We start from the raw sequence: 13,332 nt of genomic DNA, 5'->3' as shown, positions 1-13,332 counted from the left end.
TCTACCAAAACTACTCTTTCCAGATTGAATGTAACGGAAGCATCTTCACATCGACTTCTTTATTGCATCATAAACACGAGAAAGCATCAGAAAATCACGATTCGAAGAGAAAAATTTACGCAATATACGAGGCTAGTTTCAAGCGCGCAGTCACCAGTGTTTCAGTTGTTTCGGTCGGATATCGTGGAAGCCTCCAACTCCAGAGTCGCGACGTTGGTTCGCGGAGAAACTCCCATCTGAAGAGGCGGACTCAGTTCCGGACAGGCGCTCAAAGCGAGTTCATCAACGTTTTGCGAGATACGTAACGTCTTTTGTATGGGCTGCCCTGAATCAGAATAGGACGCCGAATCACCACCACCTTCGAGAGCGGTCACCTTTGCGAACAAGTCCATGATTTGAATCTCCATCTGTGACACAACGCTCTTTTGTGACTGGTATTTGCTTTGTATCGCTTGTATCTGACTTCTCGCCAGGGACTTTACGTTTTCCAGATACTTTTTCTGCTCCTCCAACAGAGAGTCCTTCAATTTCAACATTCTAGCCGTGTCCCCGACTTTCAAAGATGCCAAATCGCGAGCCCGCGACGCTGTCTGCAGCTGCTCCTTGATCGTGGCGTTTTCTTTTTGGTACGAGCGTATTAGCCTCTCATACTCGTTGGCTTTGGCATTTCGGAACCGGCTGTCATTTTCACACATCACCTCGACTTTGGCGTTCAGCTCCTCGGCGAGCAAAAGATCTTTCTGCAGCTTGAAAACCTGCGCTTTCAGCGCCTCGTTGGTCTCCTTGTTGCGAGTCTCGTGCTCGAGCCGAAGGTCTGCTTTGATCAGTCGCGAGTTCATTTCCTTCCTTTCGCTTGTCAGCTCCGCGATGCGCGCCTCGTCACGAATTTTCTCTCGCTGCAACTTTTCGATGTCTTCGCGAGCCGTTTTCAAGAGCGCCGCATTCCTCGAAGAGTCATGTTTTAAAACTTCAGCGGCGCTGCGGTGCCTGGCTTCCGATGCCAGCTTGTCGGCGCGAAGCGATTCCGCCGAAGCCTGTAATTTACAGATTTCGGCGTCCTTCTCCGCCAAAATTTCCATCAACATCTCATTCCTTTTCGACAACGCCGAAGACTCGTAGATTTTACGCATAAGCCGTCTGGCTTTAGTGGCGTGCTGCTGTCTACAATGCTTCTCAAACAGCAAAGCGCACTGTAATTGCAGGTACCCGGAAAGAAGACGTTTCGATTCCTTTTCACCTAAAGGCCCGCGTCCAAAATGCTGCCAGTCAACGTCTGATATTGTCGCGCCGGCTTGGATGCTAAGCCGCAGTTCGTTCTCTAAGATATCCCCTTTTTTGCTTTCCGCCTTATCGCCACGCGACACGTTGAGGAGATTTTGCACAGCCGGCTTGTCTGTCTCAATGAATAACGCGTCGGACGTTTTACAGCTTTGACTTTCTTGGTCTCGAGTGTCATCGGCGATGGGTTGGAGAGCAGGGGAAAAATCAGGTATGAAGTTGTCAGTTTTTGCCGACTGGATTTGTGGCGGATTGAATTGAAATTTTGCGCCTATTTCTTTGGGCGTTGTCAACGCGCTGGACTGGGCAGATATGATAGATTCATTGTCGCTGTCACTCTTTTCAAAATCAAACAACTGACTCGGCATGGTTGGCGTACACGGCGTTGACGTATTTGAGGTTTTCGCAGATGCGAAAGACAGATTGAGGACGTTCGGACGTGGCTTACGGGATTTCTCGCTGCTAGATTTAAACTCGTCGGCCATTTCGCGTGTCGGAGACATACCTCTTGAAGAAGGTGGTGTCGACAAGCCTATAACCATCGACGGACTCCAAACTGCTTCATCACAGGAGTCGGTCATGATCTGCCTTTGTTCTCCATTGGTTTCGTCCGGGGTGGTAGTGGTTTGCGTGTTGCTTCTGCTCGAGTTATCGCCGCGTGCGTAATCCTTCTCCCCGATGAACACTTGCGAAATATCCGTCACAATATCATGCGGCTCCATCTTGCGCCATTTATCGCTAGTCGTTTCGTTATCTTTGGAATACATGATCATGTACGGGTTTAGACGGACTTTACGCAACAGCGGCACAATGCTCGTTTTGAAAATATCGTATCTCCTTCTCTCCATGAGCACTTGCTCTTCGCCAGGAGAAGTTGCGTACTTTATCGTGGGAGTCCCGGCAGGTTTAGCGTCTGACAGTTTCTTCCGGCAGTAGTAGTTCTGAAGACATTCGATCAAACTGCACGGATACATGCCGTAGATTGAGAGGAAGAAGGAAAATAGCGCCGCTTGGAAATGTCCGAGGTTCATCTCGCTTGCGTCTACGCCGCGGATTGTCCTCCACGACACGAGCCTTATGAATATCCCAAACAAGTGGTTCAGGTTAGGGGCGACTTGTGTGGGCACTTTTGGGAGCAGTGTCGCGACAACGTACATCGCGATGGTCAAGACGGTTATGTCATTGTCCAGCTGGAGGCATTTGATGACAGTGGTGAAAGCGCGCGATTGTACAATCTGATGAAGCCAAGACGGGTCTTTTCGCACCACGTGTCCCATGAGGTTCAACGCAGCGTACCGCGTCATTGGCTTTTGTAAATACTCGTCGAGTTTTACGAGAAAGTGCTTAAAATGTGGTGAGCGTACACCAACCAGCAGTGTCCGTATTACCGCACTTCCAGACGTCATATAATGGTCGACCAGTTCGTTCACAAGTAAAGGGTCAGCGTTAGAGGACAGGCTGTCTCGTACCAGAGTGCATGTTTGTTCCGTGACGCTGATGCTACTGGATTCCAACAACTTGATCATTTCCGAAATGTTTTGATGCGACTGGCCCGCCATGCTTCCGCCACTCATCGTGTTTCTCAGCATGCCACGGGATAAATTATAGTAAATTAGAAAGATAACTAAGCTATCAAAATGCATCAAAATTGTATGTTGTTGAGAACATTAATCACATATCACAGCTTTTTCATAAATAAAACAATTTTCAGATAAAAAATCAGCCGTAAAATCCCTGATTTTTCTTTTTAGAGAGCACCACTCAGAGCGAGACAACGCAAGCTTTACAGACCAGGAACATAGGCTGCCAGTCAGTACAATCAAGATTAGTGTGAGGAAGTACTCAAACCGGTACCGACAATGCATAGAAATACAATGCTTTGTGACTAAATTACATGCACCGAAACTTATATCAATGCATGAATAGTGAATACGAATGCACATCGACTGCGTCTTAATTGACGAGGAAACTGAGGTTAGGGGACATTACACTTTCTTTCAGTACAAGAAACTCGGTAGAGTAACTTGGTTGATTGGGATTGGTTTTCCAGTTTGCTTGGGTTTTATACCCGCAAGAAGACATGAACAATTGAACATGAATGGATGAAAAAAAAACTTTCAGATATGTATTGGCTACCGTATGCAAAGGAAAAGCATCTCAGCTTTTTGACTCGTGCAGTCCAGAATGGACCGACACCAATCTGTCTATACCTAGATTATCATGCATTCAAGCATTTTGCACTATTTTAGTAGATTTCAACACAGAAATGCATGTCTTTTCCGTGCCATTTTTAGCAGCCATAAACGAGTTACATATATGATCAAATGTCTAAGTGTGACATCTGACATGTGCCAGCCCAGGCTAAATCAACGTATGACGTTACTTAAAACACACCGGCACCCACAAATACTATTGACTCTCTGATATTTGATCCACGCCTCATAAAGCTCATTGAAAATATCATACCGCCCTATTTATTGTGTACATATTAGCATCAGATTTCGCCACAATCTTATTGGTGGATATTAATGGAAGCAAGTATATAAAGCTTGATTGTAAAGTAAGGCGTCGTAGTTTGCATTGGAAAGCTCATCCCATGCCTCACTTGAGCCATCAGCAATGGGTAAATGAAGGAACAGTACCAAAGTGTCCGAATATGATCATTACGAAAATAAACGGCTTGAGAGTTAGACCTATGGCCACACAACCAACTGCACATAGAGATACTCCACATTGATTTTTATACAGTCAAAGTCAATGAATAAGTTTTAATAAATTGAATTGATACCGCTACATGCTTATGGATGATCGGCTAGTTTACAAACATGAGAAGTCATGCCAACAAGCCAGCGACAACCTTTCGATTGACCATCCCACTAATGAATACATGTGTTTACAATGCTAGCTTTCAAAAGCTAAAGCAAACACGTTTGGATTGCACTACACATTCCACAAATGCTAACGTGTACGCTGACATTCAAACAAGATTCATTTACGGTGTTGAAATTGTTTTAGGTCTGCCACGAATAGGAAATTCATAGCCCAAGACGCGTGGCTTCCCCATAAATTGCGAAAGTGCTCACCTATTGACTTGTATGACGAAGCCGTGAGCGTTTTTGTATTTCTGAGAGTGGTGATTTTATAGTCTCGGACTGCAATTTGCCACACATGTGTATCGACAGGGATAGCTTGCGACTTATCCAATGACATCATACAAATACAATCGGCTACTTTAGCACCGATGCCCGGTAGTTTGGTAAGTTCTGCATGCGCATCTGCATACGGTAAAGAACGCAGTCCATACAACCACTCAGAGCCACCGAATTGAGCAATCTTCACTGCGCTCTGATGGATATACTTGGCACGATATCCAAACCCTAGTTTCCTCAAAATATCTTCTGTATCACTCTTGGCAAGGGCGCTAATCTCGGGAAAGGTGTGATAATCTTTACCGTCCACTGTAGCTATTTTATCCCCGAAAGATTCACACATTTTTTCTACCATCGATGCGATCCTTGTAATGTTATTATTGGACGAGCAAATAAAAGAAAATAGATTTTCCACAGGATCTTGTCGCAACATGCGCACCCCTTTGAATTTTTTGTGTATGCTATCAAAGTGATCATCAACTTTCGACCACTGGTTGCAGAGGTCTGTTAAATTAATCCCAAGTTGAAAGTAGTCATGTAAGATATCTTTATCTTGGTCGCTGTGTTTAGAAATGGTGCCGACAGCATCATCGATATTCATTTTAGTCTTTTTGCCATACGCGGCACCTTTGCCGGAACTATTCTTTCTTTTGCTTGCTTTATGTTGGTCACGGTCATGAGTCTTGTACCAGATACAGGTATCATCTTGTTTTAGCTTCCAAACTTTGCCGCAAAGTACGCCTATCCAGCAACCATCAAACAAATCCCACCGAAAACTTTGCCCACACTTTAGAACTATTCCTATATCGAGAGCGGTCAATGAACAGGGGATGCTGTTCCATTTCGACATGATATCTGAAAAAATGAAATTCAATTGAAATTGCTAAAAATTTCATCATTTCAATGCGCCACAAGACTGCGATACAATGAAAGACACGAAGGTGTCGAAACGACTTGGAGTAGTCTTCGAATTCAGACACCACCTGGCCTAGGCGATGTAAAAAAGGAGGCATGCACACTGAATGAGAACTGAAAGAAGACAATATAAAAGGAAAAGTGACAAAAAGGTGGCATGTGTCGGAAGGCGAGATCGATATGTCAGGTTGTGGTCCGGTAGACTAGAGGGCTAACTAGTATTGATACAGTAGAAATTGTTTGTATTTCGACTTGAATGTGGACATGGCTGTCGGATAGCCGGCGAGATACTGTTCCAAAAATCAGGTCCGGCATATTTGACAGAGCGATGATTTTTTTTGTCCACCATATGGTAGTTGGACGACGTTTACGGCACTTGAATATGGTATCCAATTTATAAAGCTTGTATGTTTCAACTGTTAAAAATCCATAGCAAAATTTACATTCCGCCATTTAATGATTTATAGTGGTTGCAAATAAATACAGTGGTCGGCAATCTTGGCTGCGCGTAGCCTACAGTACAGGCACCTGTCCAATGTCCATAGGAATTTCGTTTCTGGTCCATTAAAAAGTTCGTATGCTTTTGCAAGGTAAATATAGATTCAGAATATAGTGGTCAAGATCATTGATTAAATTTTTCAGTAAGTACACCTCTTTAATCGAAGCATGTGTGTTACTGCCATACTAAGCATCTTTTAGCGTCCTCAAAGTGTACGAGTTGCAAAAAAAATTTCAACATTGAAGATCTTGTGTTTTATGAAAATAGCTGCGAGAAAAAATTCATTTTGAAACTTGTTGCCGACCCCTGCAGTAAGCCACAAATGCACTAGGTTCGTTCTGATACTGTGCATTTACTAAAGCTTCCTGATCTTTTAACAAAGTGTAAATTCCCCCAATACCAATTCAAACATTCAAAATAAAACAACGAGGCTTATTATATCCTACTAATCAAGGCTGCTGAAAAAATAATTTTCAAGTTGTTACGGCCGAGATGATACATCTTTTACAAATAACTCGACCTTCACGGTATTCATATGTCAGTATGTAGGCCTATATCTCAAGTACCACAGTGTGCTGGTATTTCACTGATTCTATAAATGGTGGTGTGCCTTCTGCAGATAGTTTCAACAGAAAACCACAAGAACGCTTTGATGTCAAAATTTAGGGCCTTGTTTCATCATATGATAAATGAGCATGAGCAATGAATCCCAGGGGACATCTTTTCAGCGATTACAAACACTTCAGTATGGTGCAATCAAGTTTGGGGTAACTTCATGACCTTTACATTAGTCATAATATGCTCTGGACGTTTTTGTCTATAGTATAACACATTCAATGATTTAGTCTCCAAGTTGACACAACTGTGTCAACTCGTGCTGCAAATACTTAGATAATGTAAATTCTTCAACCATGATTACTTTATGACAGCAAAATAATTGCAACATCAATTCTGATTCAATGTTGTTGTTACAGTAGCGCACACGTGGATCGGATCAATAAGTCCGAGCTAACATTACTGGAAACCAATCAAGAGGTTCAACAGTGTTCTACAAATAGTTTCCATTCCACTAAAATCACATTTTAGTAGTGTTATAAAAAATGCATGAATCAGAAGCCCAAGAGCTATGAAAATCATGATTGACAACCATCGGATGTCATTTGCTGTTTGGGCTCTACTGAACAAGTCATAAAGCGGTAGTCACTAATTCTCTTAAGCCATGCCATCATACATTGAGCTCATACCATACGCAGTTTACACGGCTTCAAAAATGCCGCAACAAAAAGTGGACATTAACATCACTTTACAACAGCATTTTTTACCCTGGTCAGGAACTTTTTAAAAAGATGTGTCTGGACATTGTGTGATAAAATACCGAAAATAAATATGTATGTGAAAAAAAAAACGTGAAAAAAAATCTCGTATAAGCGATTCCATTACAAGATAACTAGCCAATCCATTCACTAAGAACATGCTTGGTGCTTACCTATTCCCTTTCAGAGGAATTCAAGAGCCACTTCGTTATGCTAAGCTCTTACTCTCACTACTTATCTACCCTTGAGAACACCTAAACAGAAGGACAAATTACTAGGCGATTTAATATTCAGAATATTTAATAAGTTTCAAATCAAGAGCATAGAACAAACTATTTCTACCCGTTTAATTAATGTTTTGTACATTTCAGACACGATTTCCAACTCAAAATGAATGAAAAAATTACCGGGTAACATAGAAACTGTACAAATAGTACATAGTACTGTGATTTGTTTGAAATAAAAGTGTACACAATCAATTGACAGGGTAAATTGCCCGCCATTTGTATCAAGTGACGCTAGACATTGCTTAGCTACAAAAAATATGAATGCAGTCATCTTCTGCAGCATACTATTCTGGACCTTTATCAGCTTACTGATTTCTAGTGACGACTCGTTGCGACAAATACGAGATCACCAAGTAACGATACTGATTAGGTGCAGTTATGTAGTTGTGATAATACCTCTCAAAACATTTACGTCAACGAAACTGGATGGTAAACTTCATCAAATCAAGTGTAAATAAGCAAGGTAACATATCCGAATAAATGATACATTTATCACAAGGCAGCTACGACTTGCTATGAGATTGCTCTAAACTCCATACCGATGCAGTCAAATTTGCGGGCTAACAACACATCATGGAATTCACAATGACACACTTGGAACTATTATATTTATATTACTAATCTCTTACACAATACTTACACATCTATGAACAATGCATGAAGAAATTCACACGTTCACAATGCACAAGGATGACGATGTTGGCAAATTTTCAATCGATTCACTTGAAACATACTGGCAGTCGCCTATCCGAAAGAGCAATATGCACTGTCACAATATCCAATTCAAAATAATATCTAAAAGTGCCTAAACACCATATCTATCATCGAAACATATCGAATGCAGATGTGAAGACAGGTTCAATAGCTCTCGCACCGTGGCACGCAAGCCTGGATCATAACACCACCAGACTTTGAAGATTCGAGATATTCAAACCATGGTTGCAAATTATTACAAAATTACAATCATTACAAAGCATCAATGATCTATAATCTCCACAAACGGATATCATTTCCTTGTAGCTTTATATGCCTATTGTCTATATCCGGAAAATGCAATAATATTCAGCCAAATTCGCGATTGAAACATTCGAAACAGAGAGGTGCAAACCGCCATTATTCATTGGTGAACCCGGCACAATACAACGCAGTATCAAAAACACATCATCAACCGCGAGATACCATTAAATAAAACGAAATATATCTAATCAAAGAGGAAGGAAAATAGGGACGTCCGAGAAAAACAGGCTCTGTTCATTTCAGCGCGAGCAATATTGATAACACCGCAGAAACAAATAAATGGCGATCATATCAACCCGCTGACTGCTAGGAACAAGTGAAAATCAACGCTCAAAACGTGCCCGATATGAATAAAATAGATTTGCAACGTGCTCTAGTGATACACCGCGCCGACTCTCACAGATCCTTCATGTAATTCGCCGGATATAGCCCAACCTTACCGTTGTCCGTTTTTCCTTTACACCACCCCTGCTCGTCCTCGTCTTCCAGCCTGTAAAGCCTATCGCCGGCGCTGAATGATAACTCATCCTCCTCTGCGCCCTCGTAATCATACAATGCCTGCACCGGCACTCCGCCTTCAGCGTCATGATCGGCAAACGGGTTGCTCTGATCATCATCGCTCCAAGCGGCCGTGTGTTCGTCGGGAGCATTGTTAGCAGGATACGAAGTTGCGAATTCGTCGTTTTGCGTAAACTGCGCTGTGCCTATCGCGTCGACACCCGCCACATGCTTAGACGCTTTTGCGCTTTGCTTCTTGCTGATGTTGCGCTGCATGTGGATTCTTTCAGAATCGTACTCTTCAAACACGGGCCAGTTCATGGCCATCCCTGGACCGTGGTTTATACGCCACCACTCGAGATCGGAATCTACGTCGGCGCGGGTGAGTGAATTATGTACGTTGCCGTACAGTTGCTTCAAGTCGCCACGGGAGGAGATGTCAAGATGGCCTTCGGCGGACAGCAATATTTTTTTGAAAAACGTCAATCGGTCGTGTTCGAAATCCTGGCACTTTGTGAAGACTAGGTCCATCTCTTCCATGTACCGCGAGTTACCGGCGTCCAAGTCGCTGAGCGCAGATTCGTACTTATCCTTTTGTTTCTGCCGCTCTAGCCCTTTCTTTTCGACTAGCTCTTGCAGTTTCTTCACTTTTTCCGGCGGCAGGGTGGAGTCACTTTTGGCCGTGTTCTCCTGCGTCTGCGCCGACTTTTCTTCCTTGCATGCGTTGTAATAGCTCTTTTTGGCGTCGACTACTTTTTTATACAATTTCGCCCACGGTTTTTGCGCTTTGGAAAACTCGTCGGCAAAGTTTTTTGTCTCTTTCAAGCCCCCGAGAGTGAGAGTGCGGTAATTTGACTTTTTCCAGGTTTTGACTTCTTCCACGTCGGTAGACGTTACTTCCTTTGCTATGGTCAAATGCATTTCCGCGATTTTTTCAGAAGCTTTAATCATCGAGCCCCACGCTTCTTGTAAGGTATGGTAGCACGAGCCCTTTTCTAATATCTTGGTATACTTGGTGCCCCACGCCTTTATATTTTTACAATAGTTCTCTTCGATCATCGCACGCTCTTTTAGAAATGCAGCGAGCTCGTCGCATTGTTTGTTGCCGTTATCCACCCGAGTGACAGTTCTCTTGTATTGGCCGATCTCGTAGAAACTGTCGGAGGGCGCCTCGGGATGCTCTTCACCGTAGTTGTAAGATGACATGTTGGGGAGGTATCATTAATCAATAGGAAAATAATACTGATCTTCTGGAAGACGAGCAATAGACATGGTTAACTGTGAAAATTTGCAATCGATAAACCGTGATTTGTGTTTAGCCTCTATTGTAAAATAAATATGGTAACTGCATAGACCAAGATATCATGGATTTTGAGCAAAATATGTACACAAAGCCTTGATAAGGCTAATGAACTAAGAAGAACCATCCGATCCAAGTAAGTATAAGTATTACGGTAATGTATGTTTCACAAAGCCCTCAGAAATTTGAGAAGACTTATCAAACAGTCATGAGATTTCAATCCGATGGATTGAATCCATATTGTATCATCCCACTCATTTACAATATTCCAGTCTACCTCCTCTTGTTATTACATACCATTTCTTTTTCTTTGGTGACTTTCTTTTGACCTCAATTTGTTAGGAGTGGACTGGCGGTGCCTTTGCACTTAGTTGTCCATTTGTTTGAGGTTTACTGAAACTTTACAGCATGTAGCTACCAACTCCAATTGAATTCTTATAATGACAGCCAACACGGCACTGATTTTTTCTCTGTTATCTTTTTTCATAACTGCAATTAATGGTTCACGTCCTTGACGATTACTGGGACTCTTTGTCCACAAGCCTATCTCACTTTTATATGGCCGGACCATCTACCATAACACAGGAAAAATCGGTCTCTCAACATATGAGGGGGCCTGTGGGCTGTGGCTACATAGCACAGCACTGAACACTCAAGTAGGTTTCAGTACACGTTTCAGTATCAGTTTAGTAATATTCTCATCATTTCCAAATAACACCACAAAACTGCGATACAATGAAAAGATAGGAAGGTGTCGAAACGACTTGGAGTAGTCTTCGATATCAGACACCCACCTTGGCATAGGCAAAGTAGAGAAGAGACATGCACATTGAATGACAAGTAAAGCAGATGATATGAAAGGCACAAAAGAGAGTGCAGTTTTCTGTCTTCCCGTTTTGTTCAATAATAAATACCGATTATACGCATGAGAGAGATTAAAATACCCTTGCCCTCAAAGATGAGATGTCAAAATCGATTAAAATTCCAACGTTTCGAACCATGAAACCTTACGGAATGAAAGTCCTACTTCGCACTCAGCTATGATATGATAGTAAGTAGACCGGTACTAACGAAGTTCTGGGCGATTAAACAGATGACTGGGAGTGAACTGATTTTCCACAAGATGACGTAAGTAAGCACGAATGAATTACTAGTGCGGGACGTGATAGAGCAACAGGGGTTAAACCCGCTCAGAGGCCAAACGCCAGACGTCAGACGCCGCGCGGCGGCCGAATGTCTATACGGCGTTTGGCGTCTGTTCAGACGCCGAGTAGCTATACGGCGTTTGGCGTCTGTTCAGACGCCGAGTAGCTATACGGCGTTTGGTGTCTGTTCAGACGCCGAGTAGCTATACGGCGTTTGGTGTCTGTTCAGACGCCGAGTAGCTATACGGCGTTCGCCATCTGGTATGTTGAGAATAGGGTTTGATTTGAAGGTTGAGGCTTGAACAGGAGTTTTCTGCAGCTAAATCTAAGCAAAGCATGTCATATCATTGGCCAGTGGGCAAGTGATTTGATGGTTGTTTCGTGCGTACACTGACTGTACAGTACACGCTACTAGACTTGGGTCTGAAATTCATTGTGAGTGTACAATTGTAGTGTTGTGTTCAAGTCACTACCTTCGAGTCACGAGTCATTGCACATTTTGACTCACTCGAGTCAAGTCATTTTAGCAAAGTGACTTGAGTCAAGTCATGATTCGAGTCATCCCAACACTGATATGGGGTGGTGACAGGGTTGTAACCAAGTCAATTTGACTCGAGTCATTTTCAATTCACACCGAGTCAAGTCCGAGAGCAATGGGTTGAGTCCAAGTTATGGTGTTTAATGTTCCCCCATCCAGTTCAGCTTTAGGTCACTTCTGTGGAACTCTCGGGGGTGATATCGAAGGCCTCGGATATTTCATATGTTCATTTTTCCCACTCTGAACATGTTTATTGTAACAGATAAAAGGCAGGTTTAGGGCCTATTTTTCATTTATTAGTCGTGATATACCATTCTTGAATAAGCCATAGAATGAGTAAATCCATTTTTAAGAAAATAACTCAGGTCAGCAAAAAAATACCTTAGTAGTATAACGACAGTCGACAGGAGGTGATCAAGTAGGTCTTTTTTGAATCTGAACATACCATCATTTGGGATTCTGCCAACGCTTATTATGAAAAAAATGTAACAATATGCAATCTTCGGTATCATATAGTTGCGGGAACTTAAATAGTCGCGCCATGAAAGGATTTAGCCTCTGCTCAGTTCACCGAGACACCAGACGCCAAACGCCGTATAGCTACTCGGCGTCTCAACATACCAGACGCCGAACGCCGTATAGCTACTCGGCGTCTGAACATAGCAGACGCCAAACGCCGTATAGCTACTCGGCGTCTCACCATATCAGACGCCAAACGCCGTATAGCTACTTGGCGTCTCAGAAAACCAGACGCCAAACGCCGTATAGACATTCGGCCGCCGCTCGGCGTTTGGCGTCTGGCGTTTGGCCTCTGAGCGGGTTTAACCCCTACTCGATAGAGGCTCTCCATAGCTTTAGCATAGCCTGTACAAAGGCTATGGCTTTAGCAACTCGCCTGAAGTCCTGTACATTCTTAAACAAACAGCAAAACAGCGTATTTTGTCAAAAGCTACATGAAACATTGGAAAGTACGAGGCAACAATCCCCAAAGAGGATATCCTACCCACCCTTGTAGTTGATCTTACTTGTAACTGCCACAAGCTGGAATACCGCCAGCAACAATGAAGATTTATCGCTAGGGTCCAACCATAGCAATCTACAACGTAACTACGTCTTACTCTGCCGGTAACAATAAATAACAATGACGAATTATTTATACTTGTTGACTTGCTCAACTGTTTTAACAGCACTTATGTTTTAGATTTATACCGCATCTATTTCTGCGATTTTTGAAGCTGAATTGCTTACTTTTTGCACTTGGCAAACAGAAAGTAGTCATTGGATATATTTGCATGAGTGAAAGTAACGACAGGGCTATAAGCCCTTTTATCTCAGCAGTGATTGGACCCCATTCTGGGTTATTCCTCTTCAAGATGCTCCTGTACTTTTGAAA

The 13,332-nt window shown here is 42.7% G+C and overlaps 3 protein-coding genes across 3 annotated transcripts; all 3 read right to left on the bottom strand.

Moving 5' to 3' along the window:
* Nucleotides 1–44: 44 nt before the first annotated feature.
* On the bottom strand, nucleotides 45–2,921 carry LOC145455077 (hamartin-like). The gene has a single exon (XM_080333025.1). It carries the CDS (start codon nucleotides 2,919–2,921, stop codon nucleotides 162–164), a length of 2,760 nt encoding a protein of 919 aa, XP_080189151.1. The 3' UTR covers nucleotides 45–161.
* Nucleotides 2,908–7,450, bottom strand: LOC145455086 (N-glycosylase/DNA lyase-like). Its single transcript, XM_080333036.1, has 2 exons — nucleotides 7,328–7,450; nucleotides 2,908–5,282 (listed from the first exon to the last, which is right to left on the bottom strand). Exon 2 carries the CDS (start codon nucleotides 5,275–5,277, stop codon nucleotides 4,267–4,269), a length of 1,011 nt encoding a protein of 336 aa, XP_080189162.1. The 5' UTR covers nucleotides 5,278–5,282; nucleotides 7,328–7,450; the 3' UTR covers nucleotides 2,908–4,266.
* Nucleotides 7,409–10,708, bottom strand: LOC145455083 (protein kinase C and casein kinase substrate in neurons protein 2-like). Its single transcript, XM_080333032.1, has one exon. It carries the CDS (start codon nucleotides 10,160–10,162, stop codon nucleotides 8,855–8,857), a length of 1,308 nt encoding a protein of 435 aa, XP_080189158.1. The 5' UTR covers nucleotides 10,163–10,708; the 3' UTR covers nucleotides 7,409–8,854.
* Between the last annotated feature and the right edge of the window lie 2,624 nt (nucleotides 10,709–13,332).

Source organism: Botryllus schlosseri, chromosome 14, assembly GCF_051294905.1.
Source record: "Botryllus schlosseri isolate E-star chromosome 14, Bs_hap1, whole genome shotgun sequence".
NCBI lineage: Eukaryota > Metazoa > Chordata > Ascidiacea > Stolidobranchia > Styelidae > Botryllus > Botryllus schlosseri.
This window is presented reverse-complemented; position numbering and strand designations above follow the sequence as displayed.